Source organism: Oryzias latipes, chromosome 17, assembly GCF_002234675.1.
Source record: "Oryzias latipes chromosome 17, ASM223467v1".
Taxonomy (NCBI): Eukaryota; Metazoa; Chordata; class Actinopteri; order Beloniformes; family Adrianichthyidae; genus Oryzias; species Oryzias latipes.
In genome coordinates, this window is record NC_019875.2 from 14,102,245 (window position 1) to 14,117,776 (window position 15,532).

The 15,532-nt window shown below is 40.7% G+C and overlaps 2 protein-coding genes across 2 annotated transcripts; one reads left to right on the plus strand and one right to left on the minus strand.

Moving 5' to 3' along the window:
* Positions 1-662: 662 nt before the first annotated feature.
* LOC101162784 (protein ABHD8) lies at positions 663-11,097 on the minus strand. Its single transcript, XM_004078946.4, has 5 exons — positions 10,705-11,097; positions 6,035-6,867; positions 5,791-5,961; positions 4,286-4,502; positions 663-2,562 (listed from the first exon to the last, which is right to left on the minus strand). Exons 2-5 carry the CDS (start codon positions 6,856-6,858, stop codon positions 2,350-2,352), a joined length of 1,425 nt encoding a protein of 474 aa, XP_004078994.1. The 5' UTR covers positions 6,859-6,867; positions 10,705-11,097; the 3' UTR covers positions 663-2,349.
* A 1,594-nt stretch (positions 11,098-12,691) lies between these two features.
* On the plus strand, positions 12,692-15,509 carry mrpl34 (mitochondrial ribosomal protein L34). The gene is made up of 2 exons (XM_004078898.4): positions 12,692-12,847; positions 15,042-15,509. The coding sequence occupies exons 1-2, from the start codon at positions 12,792-12,794 to the stop codon at positions 15,337-15,339; spliced, it is 354 nt and encodes a 117-aa protein (XP_004078946.1). The 5' UTR covers positions 12,692-12,791; the 3' UTR covers positions 15,340-15,509.
* Positions 15,510-15,532: the final 23 nt, after the last annotated feature.

Sequence of the window (15,532 nt, forward strand, 5' to 3'; positions counted from 1 at the left end):
AGTGAGTAAAAATGACTAAAAACACTTCAGTTGGCTCATACTAAGCCTTGTGTAACATAATAAAATAATACATAATAAATCCTTCATTAATTTAGTTGGACAAATTTGACGTAAACATACTGTTATGTGGTAGGGACGCAGGATTCAGTACATAGGTGTAACATACGGTTCGGTTTTAAACCTAGAATTGTGGACTCCCTTTTGGCTTTGCTCTTTTCATGTTGCAGGAATTATTGTAAAATGTATTTTGGTTTCTGACAACAACATTTCTTAAAGAACAAAATAAAAGGAGAATAGTTTCAACGATTTTATATAGTTTAGAACCAAGATGCTCATTTGGACGTTTTAATAATATCAAATAATCAGAGATTAAAGTCAAAGTTGTTGAAGAAAGAAAAATACTTTTTTTTAAAGAATACATATCCAAAGAATATAAAAGATGTCATGGTAATAACTAATGGTATAATAAAATGGTTTTTTAACACCAAATAGTGTATTTCATAAAAATGTATGTGTAGTCTCATTTATAATGTGTAAATATGGGCCAAGCAGGGTTAGATAATGTCTATTTTTTATATATTTTTCACTACCCCAATATTAAAGTCCCATGTCCTCTGGACAATTGGGGAGAATTACTAGAAATAGACAAACATGGAAACAAGTCTCAGTGGTGAACATCTGCTTTATTTCAAGTCACTGATTGTTTTTACAGGTTAAATAATTTTATTTTATATGCATCTACATTCAGGCAGAGCATATATATTGTGATTCACATGAACAACTGTCACATCAAGACAATTTTTTAACCACAAAAAAAAGATTCGCCACTCACGACAATTTGTATATGCACACTTTTAGCATAAGAGGAAGTATGTGCACCCTGTAGTCCACACAGACTGACTCACCTTTTACACCAAAGGGTACATCAGCAGCACTTGTTGGTTGTCAAAAAGTCCTCAGAGAAAAATAAGATTTGGAGGGGCTCAACCAAGTCTTTAATTCCTTTCAGGTAAGTTCCAGTTGAGTAAAGTCCATTTTGCATCCATGTTCAAATAAATGCATATACAGACGACCATATATTTATATATAAATATATAGACGACCACCAATTAAATACACAAACTTTAGTCCGTATCCAATCTCCCACTAACCTATTTATGCGCTTTGCTCGATGAGCAGAGAGCGCAGCCTTGACTGTGCATTTGTTCAAACCACGCTGTCTCACTGTGAGACAAATCAGCATCCACAGATGAATTTCTTTCACCGAGAAAACCCCCTTCAGCCTGACACAAAGACTGATAGACACAGTGGACAAGAAGAGAAGAGGAGCACACCGTTGCTTTGTAGTTACACAGCAGAGACCCTTCTGGAAGTGCTTGTCAATTCCGGGTGGAACAAACAGAATAATACTTACAGACACGTAAAGAGGAACAGTCAGTTGATTAAAGCAGAAATCTTTGACACCAGTCCAGCTGTCTGCAACAACCACCATATATGTGTGTATTCTGAACTCATGCAGGGCCTTAGTACTGTTAGTATCCTTTAATAATAATCATCATCATCAAATATAATCAATATTTTTAATGTTGGTTTGTACGATTTTTTGCGGTGCATCCAGTCTTAGGAATGTTTTATGAATGCTCCATCATTTTCATGCAGCAATGATCTGAGTAATTTGTGCTTAACGCTGAAACATGGCTTATTTTAGATATGAAATTGAAGGGTTATAGATATAATAATTTTGGTTAACAGGAAAAGTACTTTGCAGTTTTTGTGAGTTGGTGTTAGTGTACTACACTGCAGGATTCAAGCTTGATTCTGCCTGAATCCTAAAAATTGTTTAGCGATATCTTCTATTCGAGTTGTGATTTTTTCCCCCATCTTTTAGCAGCATTCTTAATGTCTGATCAATTTCCTACAACCGCCCTGACTGATGAGTCATCTGGCGAACCTACTTATGAGCCGCACTTGACCACCTGAGCAAAACGCATCTTAAAGAATTCAGCACATTTGACATGGATCTACTGAGGACATCATCTGAAGAAGAGCCTGTATTTTGCATTATGTAGTAGTTCATCACAGACACAAGAGGGCAGTTTCTGAGCCCCAGGTGCTTCTGCAGCAACATGGAGCACAGACTGGTATTCAAATATGTAGCAGGAACTCAGCCTGCCACTGTTTCTCCTATCGCAGGTTTCCTCCTGTTTATAATCTTTCAGAAGCAGCGGTCATCTGTATCCTTAAGATGCGACCAAGCTCATCATCGCTCTTGACAACGCACGCCAAGCTGCTGAAAAAAGGCCTTCTGCCTGGTTCAGCCACCACAAAAAAAAAGAGCATCTTTGGAGGTTATTTGTCCACAGACTTGTGGTGCTTCAGTGTGGTCAGGGTCTCACAGGCGGAAACTGTCTTCTCCACGTCTGCCTTGCAGCTGCTCTTTTTGGACATGTCCGGCTCCCACAGAAAGAACTCGTGGAGGAGCGTGTTGACCGTGTCTGGACACTCCATCATGACCATGTGACTTCCTTCCTCTATGACTTTGAGGAATGCAAACAGAAGGATCTAGAAAAAGGACAAGAAAAAGAAAAGCAACATGTTTTCAGATTAAAAAAACAGACTAAACTGAAGCTAGACTAAAATGAAAGATGAAAATCCTGTTTTTTGGTGTTTTTATATATATATATATATATATATATATATATATATATATATATATGCTGTGCTGTTGCTGCGGTGCCCAGTCTTGCTGGTAATGACCCCTGTGCTCCGGATGGGCTTTGGAATGAATGGATCCCCATGATATCGTTTCCTCACAGCAGTCCCAAGCCAGACCTTCTTTAAGCTGCAGTTCTTTGTTTCTGTTCAGGGTTCTACAGGGGGAACTGGGTGGGGCGGGGGTGAAGGAGGGGTCCCATCTTTGTGTGATTGTCCTTTGTTTTCTGTTTTTAACAATTTTCATTTTTTATGACTGTTTTATCTGCTTTTATGTTAAGCGCTTTGTGTTTTTAACTGAAATGAAAGGCGTTATATAAATAAATAAAGTTTGAGTTTGAGTTTATATATATATATATGTGTGTGTGTGTGTATGTACACACGTATATATCAACAAACGCGAGAAACACGTATGATATTACGGATATTGTATCGCACATGTATCACCAAAGACCGAAATTTCATACATGGAAAATGGGCAAAATGTACGTAGTGGCTGTGCGACACGGGCGTTACATCCCTGCTCAAATAAAGTCGGTTTATTTCAGTTTCAAGAAGATTTATCTAAAATACTTGAAAAAGACGTCAAAATGGGACAAACGTGTGACATTACAAGAGGAAATGACACTTTCACCTGTAAACATGTAAGTCTGTCCATTTTTTTATTTTTTGAAGATCAGGCAGCATGATAAATTCTCACTGACTAATTTAGTGGCAGACTGGCATGTAGCAGCTGTCGCATAAAGAAATGAACAAAATGACGGTTTTCATTTAGAAACAAAAAGAAAAGGAAATGTTATGCAAACCGGCCTGAATCTATAACTGGGAGTGAATGGAGAGGATGACTGCTGTTTATGCAGGTAACATGCCCCATGAAGGCGTGTCCACCATAAACCCATGAAACAGCCGCATTATTCTTTGCCTACAAGAACGTTTATCAAAGAATTATTTATGTCAATCAGAAGGAGGTTTTTCAAGATCCAAGTCGTAAATATTGCTTGTTTTGATGATTAAGACACCATAAACTTTCATATCTGAAAAATCAAGATATTTTTTGGTTGCAGCGGCAGTGAAGTCTCCTCACAACATCAGAATTCGCAGATTCTTGGACAGCATTGAAACGCAGGGATTTTTGTGACAGCTGAGCTTTTAAGTTGTTTGTTTGGTGTCTATGTCCATCTCATCGTGTCGTCTAGCGCTTATGTTTCATCTGAGGTGTAATGTCTCGTCAAATTCCTGTCCGTCACTTGTGTTGTCTCGTGTGACACTTCCTGTTTTATTTTGAAGGTTTAACCCACCTCTCGTTTCAGACCTTCCTCTCCCTGCCCTTGTCTGTTTCCCCACAGCTGAGCCTGCCTCATCATCCCTGATCGTGTCCACCTGTGCTTCCCCTCCTCATGTATTTATAGCCTGAGTTTCCCTGTGTCCTGTGCCTGTTTGTCTTGTGACTTCCCTTGACAAATCTAAGCCTAACATTCTTGAATCTAAGAATTAAAACGACCTTAAACGCTGCATCTGAGTCCAGTCCTGTGTTCTGCCGTGTCATGAGGTGTGTGCGCAGACGGACCAGTACCTCAGCCATGCGCTGGTCCTCGTCCACAGGCACAAACTTGTCACACATGCCGTGAACCAGCAGGATGGGCGTCGTGAGCTCAGCGTGGTACACTTCATCCCCCTCTGGCCAGTACTGACCGCTCATCATGGCTCGCAGGACAAACGGTGACACGTTGAAGGCATTGCCCTGCTTCAGCAGCTGCTTCTCTTTGGCTCCTTGGCGAGCGAATCCAGCCCTGAAAGTAGGAAAGAGTGAGGGAGGCATAATGAAGGAAAAGTCAGGTCTGGAACTGAAAAGAATCCCCTATTTTTTGGAGGATTTAAAGCTTTTATTTTTTCCTACAAACTAGCATTATGTATTTTATTACTTCAACTAAAAATGTATGGAATTACTGTAAATTTGACTTTTCTTGTAAGTAAAGCAGTTTTTCTGAACCAAGTCAAAGTAAAACAGGAAAGTATCAAGACACATTTATGAACTATGTAGAACAAAGCATAAATAAGAAATGTCTAGATATTATATAGTAAATTATAAATCCTGTAATTATTACAAGAATGGTTTTCCTCTAAAATATATTTAAGACTATATTTTTTGTCAAAAATGTATATAAAAAATGGACAAGAGTAATACAGATTATTGTAGTGTCAAAATGAACATGTTCTTTCCTTCTATGTACATTAAGACAATAAAACTGCTTCACTATTTAAAAAAAATTCAAAAAATTTTTTTTGACTACATTTAAGGTCAATTTAAGGAAGGTTTATGGTGAGATTTGATGTAATAATTAGCACTTCGGAGAATATGCTGAACTGCGAATTTGGAAATACCAGCTGATCAGTAAGGAAAGTTAAACTTAAATGTCTTAAAAGAAAGCAAACGGCCATTTTTTGTGAACTATGTGCTGTAATGGCAGCTGATGGAGAGAGAAAAAAACTCAAATCCCAAAAAAAGGATCAAAGTTTGTAAAGAGTTGTGTAGACATTAGCATGCTCAAAGGGGTTTGTGTCTCACTGGACCACAACAATGTGCATCTAGTTGGAGACGCAAAAATGCAAGAAAATACACAAATGAACGTTCTTCAGTTTTCTTACTCTTGAGCTTGCAAGATATCACGTTCCCAGGGATTTTTTAAAGTACAGTTGTCCCTCGCTTTATTGTGGTTCACCTTTTGAGGTCTCGTTGCGTCACAAATTTTCTTCAGTAAGATTTTTCATGGTTTTTTGATGGAAGACTTGAGAAAACTTCCACAGGAGGACTATTGAACATCTCTGACTCTACTGCGGTTCACATATATGCTATACTACAATCACCCTGCATGTGGTGTTAACATACTTTTGTCAAAGTAAAAGAAACTTTTGAGTTTCAGTATTTGATGTTTTAGACTAAGTTAGTATAAGTATAGTGGTGTACATTTCTGTTGGCTCGTCTGTGGATCCTGCCTCCGCAGACAGTAACACCACGTTACTAATAAGTTACGTGATGTCTTCCTTATTTACTGTCTGTCACCTTTAGGCAGAACTTACTTTAGGAAACTCCAGGCCAGGCACGGAGACAAGCAGTGCAGGACGCAGGAAGGTAGCTGGAAAATGGAACAGAGGCTGGGCTCCAGAGCTGTGGGCCCCCCTCCGTTAATCATCACCACCTTGTGGACTAGGTCAGGATACTCGTGGGCCAGGAACGTGCAAAATGACACTCTGGAAAACAACATAAGGAATGTTTGTGCTTGGATTCTTTCTGATCACGGGTTGAACTTCTTCCGGTCCTCACCCATATGAGTGGCCGATGAGGATGTTGCGTTTCCGGGCGTATCTCTTAAAAATGGCCCGCAGGTCTTCAGCCAGAGCGTAAAAGGTGTAGGCAGCTGCAATCTGTGGAGCGGTGCTGGCTCCATGTCCTGCCAGGTCCGGTGCGATGACCTCATAGCCCAGGCGAGAGAAGAAGTCCAGCTGGCTGCTCCAGATGTCTAGAGAGCCTCCAACACCATGCACAAAGAACAGTGCCACGTCTGAATGTGTTCCTTTGCAGCTTGAGATCACCCTCTTTGAGTCGATTAGCACTGTGCGCTTGGGCTTGCGGCGACGGCGGCGGGGAGGTGGAGCCGGTTTCTGTTCCCCTGTATGTACCGGACCCGGAAGTGGAACAGGGTTAGGGTCGGGAGAGGAGGCTATTTCTCTGTAGTCAGCCAGCTCCACCTCCACGGTGCTGCAGGGCTCCAAGTCTCCATCCTGGCACTGCAAGATCTCAGAGTGCAAAACGTCCCCGAGATTTTCAATCACCAGCTGGCCGTCACGGTAAACGCTGATCTTCCTTTTGCAGTGGACGCTGGTACCGACGTCGGAGTCTTTGTTAGGTTCCTCGGTGGGGTCATTGTCGTTGTCATTGCAGTCCACATCTGTCCTCTGCTTGCCTGGAGCTTGCTTCTCTAGGGGCTGACGTTCAGGGACGATGTGCCGCACTCGCAGGACCCTCCCCGGCTTAACCTCCACAAATTCAAATCCATCCGAGGGCTTGGACGACTCCAGAGGCAAAACTAGATTGTCTGTCTTCCCCGTGAGGCAACACAGAATCCCATCGGTGATGCTGGTCAACATGGTTCCTCCCTGCATCAATAACACACACACACACATACATGCACTTTTCTAAAATGCTTCTGCTTTATTTTTTCTGACATCTTAAAAATCCAGCTCCGTTCAACTTTTCTTCCATAAAAGCGTTCCTAGTGGTCTTTTCATTGAGTCCAAAATCCTGTGTTGTTTTCTAGGACATAGCTTCTGCAGAACGGCATTAGTTAATTAGAAATTTGCCTCTGAGTTGCACAACTCAGAGGCAAACTTTCCGTCACGCATCTGTTTACACTCTCTCTCACTAGCTTACACACACACAACCTAACACTACCGGTTCAACAACAATGAGCTGGAGCTATCCAGTTGTACAGTTTTGAGCTAGATGCCAGCTCGGACAAGGAAAAGGAAGATGCACGATCTAGTCATCTACAAGCAGATGACTCGGAATCGAGCAGAGCGGGAAGCTTGTGGTTTGCCGATTGTAGCTTCTACGTCACGAATTCGCTCTTTTTCAAATAGCATTGTTTTACATCTGCTCTTGATTTTCGACTCGAACAAAGAAATACTCAGAAATACAATTTTAAGCTTAAAAGTTTTTATAAATGACCTCCACCATGAGAAAAATGCTACTAGAAATGTTAAGAACACCAAAAACACAATTTTCAGCAACGTGGGTCTTTGAGATTCCTCAAGTATTTTTAAAGGATGTGTAGCTGTGCTTACAATCTGCTCCACTGAAAGAAATCAGGCCAAACTCGAGCTGTTTCCTAGCAACAGAGTTACAATGAATGTGGTTTATGCATCACGTTTGGAGTCAAATATTCATGGTCAGGGAACTGAGAACGGCCCGAGAGCACAAACACTGAAAATCCTGAGAACGACGCTCACCTGGGAGGAGAAGCAGCTAGATGCGCAAAACATCCCACGGCCATCAACATACACTCAACAAAGCCTATCCTTCTGCCAATCAGGACTGACCAATATTTACCATCAGTAACCCTTCCATGTGACACGGTCAGAACCAATGCATAAGAAATATTCTACAGCAGTGGATGTCTCTTGACTGACTGACAGCAGCGTTTCAATTTCCGTTTCCATGGGAGATAAGGCAGAAGTGCAACAGTTGTTGTTTCCTGTGAGATTTGACTAGGATTTCACAGCTGAGGGAAGAAGACATGTTCAGGCATCCTTCTTTCTGCACAACCCCAGGCTGCCTATTATCTGGAAACAGCATGGAAAGAGACACCTAAGCACATGCTGAGGCTTACAGCTCTCTTGTCAGACAACCTGTGAAACGGCGCCAAGGAAGAACATAGCTGCACATCTCTGCTGATCACGTGATGAGTCAGTCACTTCAGACTCCATCACTGCATCACTCACTCTAGGTGCAATAGACCAGGTATTTTATCAGTCGTGTACAGCACACTATAATGCTTTCTATCTCTCTCGCTATATTTTATGTCAGAGTGACCTTGTCTTTGGCATTTTTTATGGTTCATGCTTTTAGTTTGTGATTTTTTTGTTTGTTTTAACACTAGCACGTTTGTTGGTCGTCTTCTTTTTTGGTTTCCGAAATAAGGGCACAATGCATCAGACTGAAATACAGAAAATAACTAAAGGAATAAATCAAATAAACCTCTTAACCCATAAAAATCGCATTATTGTGCTGGAGTTTGGCAGATATCACAATTTTGGATTTTGTTCATCCATTGAAAAGGTCTCAGGTCAGTAACTTCAGATGCCTTAGGTGTGAGCTGACCATCATCCTCTTCTTCAGACTTATTTTAGAAATTTGTAAGAAACAGAAGATCCGCGTGTTGCAAAAACAACCTGCTGGAAAAGACTACATTTCACTGAACATGTGGTACAAAAGCAAGAAGCTAAACAAACCCATTTGAGGAGCAGAGAACATTAAAAACATGCATTTAAGAGATGTTTTTGTTTTAATTATTTTCTTTCTTTTTTATTATTATTTTCCAGAAATTTTTGTTCAAGGTTTATGACTTTGTCAAAGTCCAAGGTAAGAGCTCGGATTGTCAATTTTCAAGAGATTCCAGGACTATGATGCAGCCATCACATATACTATATTTCTGAATTGTATGAAGACTGAGAAGTACAAAGATCCTCTTCCTTTTCAAAGATCTGAAGAAGGTTTTCAGTCATTTTGGTTAAAAAACACACACACAACATTCAGCTTCTTAGATAAAGTTTTTTTGTTGTTGTCAACTGTTGTCAAGCTGTCAACTGTCACACGTGTATGTTTCTCAGGATTTTTCTTTCTGTTTGGTCAGAATAAATGATTAAAAAAAAAGGTTTCAGCCTTTCTGATGATGACCCCTGAGTTATCACTTTCTGCTACAGATTTCAGCTATTTTAAGAGGCAATAGTGCAGCTCAGCACCCCAACCCAAACATTTCGCAACTCCTTGCTAGTTATACAACTTTGAGATTTACCATTTCTATGCCATAATGTGACATCGTGTGATCAAATCCAACGTTTTTCCAACAGCAATCCAAAGCTCTCTGATGAGGAGAGGAGAGAAATGAGTAACTCTGTTGCATTTCCTTTAGTTTTAGGGAAAATTCTAGTCTTGAGACTAGTTTGAAGCATCAACTTCATTGTATTTTTGTAATTTTAAGAGTAGATTTTTAATAATAATACTCTTTGCAACAATGAGATTTCTTTTGTCTTGATCCTTGTTTTGTTTTTGGCACATCTGTGGTAAGAATGAATAATCACATAATCGGCACATTTATCCGAGAGGACCAGAGGACCCGAGTCCAGTCATATCGCTAAAAAAAAAATAAACATCTTTATTTTGACTGGCAACCTAAACAGTTACGATTTTTTTTCCCCTTTTTAAGCTTTGATTTATTATGTCAGACACCACCTCTTCTAAAGCCAGGTTCCTTCCTAATTATTAGCAGATACTTGCATAAAAATGTAAATTTAAGCATCTAATTGCTCAGCTTCCACTATCCAACACTATCAAGATGTAACAAGCTTTAACCTGTAAGGAATGGGAAGATATTTTGACATCTCAGAGGAAGCCAGACTTGATTTCTGTGATGCTTTTTAATGCAGAAAGTGATTCAACAATGCTTATTTAACCCCATAAACAGATAACTGTAACCAAAATATGAGATTTACAGATTTATTTTCTTTCAAGAAAAAGAAATTAGGGTTATGGGGATGGCCAAACATCCCAATTTTTAATATTGGGAAATATCTGATAGAAAGAAAATCTAATTTATTAAATAAGTCAAAGAAAAATTTGTTGCCACTAAATAAGAGAGGTGTTCAGTTTTATTCGGGTAATATAAACTGCACTTTGATGTCAGAATTTGCACAATCATCTACATTTATAGTTTGCCTGATTCCATCCTCTTCTAAATCAGACACATTCAAGCAGGGATTCCCTTTTTTTTAATTTACTTGAATAATAGTACTCAAATACAATTTCGGGTTGTCCCACCCACGGCTCTTGATGACCACAGACCCTCAGACCAGACGATCTGCACTGCAGAGTGGACAGACTAACACATTTGGCTGCATCTCCATCACACTGCGGCGCAGAGCTCGTCCGCACGTGCACCGAGCGTAACCTATTTCTTTTTTTCTGTGCAAAAAAGGCCCTATTGTAACCTACTTTCTGATGAAGACGGCGCGCATCAGCTGTGGCGCAGCAGGTTCCAAACACTGAGTCACATGCCGCATCCTGCAGAAAATGTGCATAAATCCTACTGCCTCCCCCTCCCCGAAAAATATATTTAAAATAATCAAAGGCGTTTAACAAACTCATGCAGCTAAAATGGCAGTCAATACAATCTGCAATTTTGCTCATAAATAAGGCAACAAACATCGAATCCTTACCTGCAGAAATACGATGATGATTAAGGTGAGAAGCGCACTGCATTTGCCGCAACCATCATGTCTCTAAAAATGATGCCAGCGGAGAGCTTTTGGAGCGTTTCATCCATGCAAGAGTGTTGACTGCATGTCTGTCAGTGAGATGCCCTTCCCGCGCCCTCCCTCCTCAGCATCCACTGCGTATCTGGGCCGAACCCTGCCCAGCCTCGCTGTCCTTGACTCCGCAGCAGCCACAGCAATCTTCGCGCATTTTCGCTGCCGGATAGACAGCGCGGGTGGGGGGGACGCGAATGGAGCCGAGCAGAGAGAAGGAGGCCAATGGGAAAGGCTGCTTTTTCCTGTTGCTAAGGCTGGCTGGATAACGGGGCGCGCGTACCCGCGTTCACGCTGATGGTCAAGGTGTTGTTTTTTTATCTGAAGAGGAAGGAGCAGGATCATGCGTGTAATAAGCATGACTTTACGCTGCATTCATGCGTCATGACCACAGCCGCGCATCACTCCATCTCATCTCATTACAACACTTCTGAATTGATATTAGAATAACAGTTCATTTCTAGTTCAAATAATACCAGAATGGTCGATGTGTTAGAGTCCACACTTGGAATATTTACTGCTCAGCCTTTGCAATTCATCCTGGGGGGTAATTCAGAGGCCACATTTTCAAGTCCTCTGTAAAGTCTCACTCCAATCATCATTTGATCTATGTTAAAAGCGTTCCCAATGGTCTTTTTTGTAATAATTGGACTAAATCAAGAAACTGTGTGGTTTTCTAGGACATAGTTTATGCAAAGCGGCCAGAATTCATTAGATATTCATCTCTGAGTTGTGGGCTGGACTGTTGGTTTGTAGAGCAACCCCGCCGCTCTTCCCCTCTCCATTGCTGAGAACCTATGTCATTTATAAAGCTCACCGAACTATGAGGCCCATTAAGCAAGACAAAAGAGTCAGAGATCAGTCAGTCAGACTTTATTCACAGTAAATCTGAAACATGTTTGTAACACGCTACACAATAGCCACGTTGTTCACAATTCCTGTAACTCCAAACCATGTTTGCACCATGGGCAAACAAACTCGTACTGCTAAAAATAATGTTACCATGACTACGCCGACCCCCAACCTTGTTAGTATTCCGTAAAAAAAAGGACAGTCTGACACCGCTGCATGTTAGCGTACTGAGGGGCCCCCAGGGCTGCGGGGTGGATACAGGGTGGATGAAGGCTCCACCCTTAACAGTTTGCTAGTCCATCACAACATCACCCGGCCTTGTTTGTAACTCGTAAAAAAAAGAAAAAGGAAAATAACTGACATTTTGACAGAATGATGTCAACGTCTCAAAATTGGTTTCACATCAGTTAACACAACCAAAAATGTATCCATATATAATCAAGATTTACATCATCACTGAATTTATGGCAAAGCAGGCATTGAAATGGGGTGTGGAGATAGAAACTCCGTTAGGAAGAACAGAAGTTAGTTAGGACGGTTATTAGGAGGCGTATTATGGAAGACTGGCTGAAACAATGGGAGAGGGAGAGGAAAGGATGACATCTATTCAGTATACAAGACAAAGTAGGGAAAGATACGCATCTTAGATCAAACACCAGAGATCAAATCATAATATCACGATTGAGGATGGGCTTCAAATAATACACTACACTTACTGGGAAACATCCCACTGGTCTGTGTGATTGCGGGAAAGGGGAAGAATCAGTTTTTGTCACTGAATCGTATGTGGAAGAAAGACTGCAGCTGGAGGACAAAGTACGATTGGCAGAGGGAGAGCGGTTGAGTTTGAGGAGGTTTCTGGGAGGGGAGCAGAACCTCAACAGAGTTTTTATTGTTTTTTGAAGAGAAATGGACTGTTGAGGAGATTATAGTTCTTTCTTAGTTTTTTCAGACAAGCCTCCCACTCCGGTGCACTCTCCAACACAGTAGGTGGCGGTATTGCACCATGTCATTGCTCCTCCGGCCATTTAAACTACAAGAAGAAGAAGAAGACTGGACCAATCAGTGTTGGTCACATGGGAAGGTCGGCAGTGCTTTGACATTCAGCTATCGTCTGTCGATAAAAACGTATAAAGTTCTTCAAAATGAGCTTTTTAGCGTCTCATTTTTCCCGTCTAAGAGGAATAATCTCTCGGCCCAGGTAAGAAATATGATAAATATGAAACAATTACCTGGAGATCTTTGTATTGGGTGTCGTTCCTGGATTTCGGAGCTAGCTTGGCTGCATGTTTTCTCCCAGGAGGCTGACTTTGAGATGCCTGTTTAAAAATACAACCAGTCGCGTCTTCTACTGATTATCTGCATCTCTTAATATGGTGGGAAATCCCACACGAGCTGTTGATAAAATGCATTTTTATTCGATGGAAATATCACATTCGTATGAATCCATACGTAAAAGGTAGTGGACGAAGACGGTTGGAATAGTCAAAGAGACATGCGTTATGATGGTTTGGTAAATTTGCTTTTAATTTATTGGTGGGGAAAAATGTTAACGACACGTGAAGGTTTTAATGTGGATTCAAAATGATCAATAGTAGCAAATTAAATCGGGCCAAATTTATCCTTCAGAGGAGAAAGATCTTTTAAAATGTACCTTTAGATTTGTTAAAGTTCTGACTTGTGTAAGTCATTAAAAAGGCTTTATTGTTGTTTTATTTATCTTAACAAAGTGCAATCTGAGTTCAGGCAGAACCCTACACAGAGACGCCCAAACACAGTTTTGAATTTGTGGGAAATCAAAGGGATGTTGAACTGAATTAGACAAACAAAGGCTCATTAAGAAAATTCTCCTTTGTGTTTGGAATTAATGCATACAGAGTACAGAAATGTTTTTTTTTTTTGTAACATTGCCACATTTTCGTTCCTTAGATGTGTTTGGGTCATGCTGGGAAATCCAGCTACGTTTCATCTCTCTTACTCTCACTGATGGAAGGAGGAATTTGGCCCCAAATCTCACCAAACACAGTGGGATTCATCCTTTCAATACAGATCAGTTATCTTGTTGTAGAAAAGCAGTCCCAAAACTAAAATCAGACTAATCCAGAATTGTTTCGAGTATTTCTGTCCTGTAATATGTTTTACTCGAGACCTGATCTTACTACCACCAGCAGCTTCAGAAGAAGCTGCAGAGCAGAACTAGTGGGAAAAGAAGCAGAACATCACGTGAGGCTATCGTAGGTTTGGCATTTCTGCCCTGATTCTCATAGATTCTAAACTGGTTTATGTGGGAGTTTCAGTGAACGCAGAAGCGACGTGGACAAACATAAGCCGCCGTGTTGTGAAAACCTTTTAAATAGCCTATAGATCTACTAGTTTGAGATGCTGAAAGTGGTTGGGCTGCAGGGATGACAGCTTTTCTGTGGGCGAGAAGCAGAACATGTAGTGGTGGGAGCAGCTGAGGGAAGCTGATGCCGGCCTTCAGCCTGGTGGTTTTCTCACAACACTCCTTTGTGCATCTGATAACCCCTCGAAAGTGGCAAATATATGGAAAGTCAGAACAAGTGTATCTATTTTTGAACAATAGCAATAAATGGCATGAGACATTTTTTAATGTTTTGCCAACAACACATCTTGAAAATTGAGCTCTATAAAAAAAAAATCATATTATTTGGTTGATTAACAAATATTTCTTAATTGATAGGTCCCTTTTTTTTTCTTAGAGATCAGATATAAAGTTAAGCGAAGGTTGACCAACCAATAAAAATGTCTCTAAATAGTTCAACTTGTTTAGAACTAGATTTCTCTGAAATTTACATTTTTCACATTGTGGTCCCTTTTTTTATTTTTATTTTCTTTTTTAGAAAAATGGTTAGAAATCAGGGCAGAAAGAATCCCTAATGATGCGTTCACAGACCTAATACTGCAGTGAAATTCTCGCACAAGTTCAAACGAACTGAGAAGAACAGAATTTGGAAAGAAGGAACGTGAGCTGCTTCTGCTTCCTCTGGACCACAACGACATAGAAGTGGAGTTAGAAGATTCTTAAAGTGCTCATTTAGTTTTTAATTAAAAACAATGTTTTGAAGCCTGTTTATTTTCTGTCACGTTGGCAGAAAAGATGGTTATTGTGCCTAAATATTTAGACACCCTTGTCCCAAGAAACTACCAAAGTACGTGTTTCCAATAAATTTTGATGTTAAATATTTTTAGTTCATGAAAAAAAAAAGAGTATTTTCAAATATAAATGATCTTAATGTAAAGTTTGGACAGATGTGGTCGGTCCCTTCTCCTTTGAAACAGTTTCAAATGGCAGAAGGGGTTAAAAACCAGTTAACCATGTCAAAGTATGGGAATAATAAGTTGCTAATCGGCCTTTATCTGTGTTCTCTTTGCAGCATTACTGCAGTAACTGGTTTATCCTACCTGAGACCGTTCAGCAGCTGGATCGGGTCGACCTCCCCACCTTCCAGACTTTCGGGGCCGCTCACTTCCAGAGCAGAGGGTTCAGAAGTGCTTCAACGGTTCCCCTGGCAGTACCAGCAGATCCGGACCCGGAAAAGAGGCACCGAATATCAGCCCAAGAACATCAAGCGTAAACGGACCCACGGCTGGATCAAGAGGGTCAGCTCGCAGGGAGGCATCGAGGTGATCCTCCGGCGCATGCTGAAGGGACGGAAGTCCCTCACGCACTGAGGCTGCCCGAGCCCCAAGACTCTGAGGGACAGGTGGAGCTCAGGGTCCCACAAAGAACTGAACAAAAGATGGTCTGTCAGACCCAAAGTATTGAACTCAACTCGACTTCTGTCAAATCATTTTGTCTCAAAGTAGAACAGATCTAATAAAATATCCTTTTTATAAAGTTCCCTTTGCTGTCCTTTGATTCAAA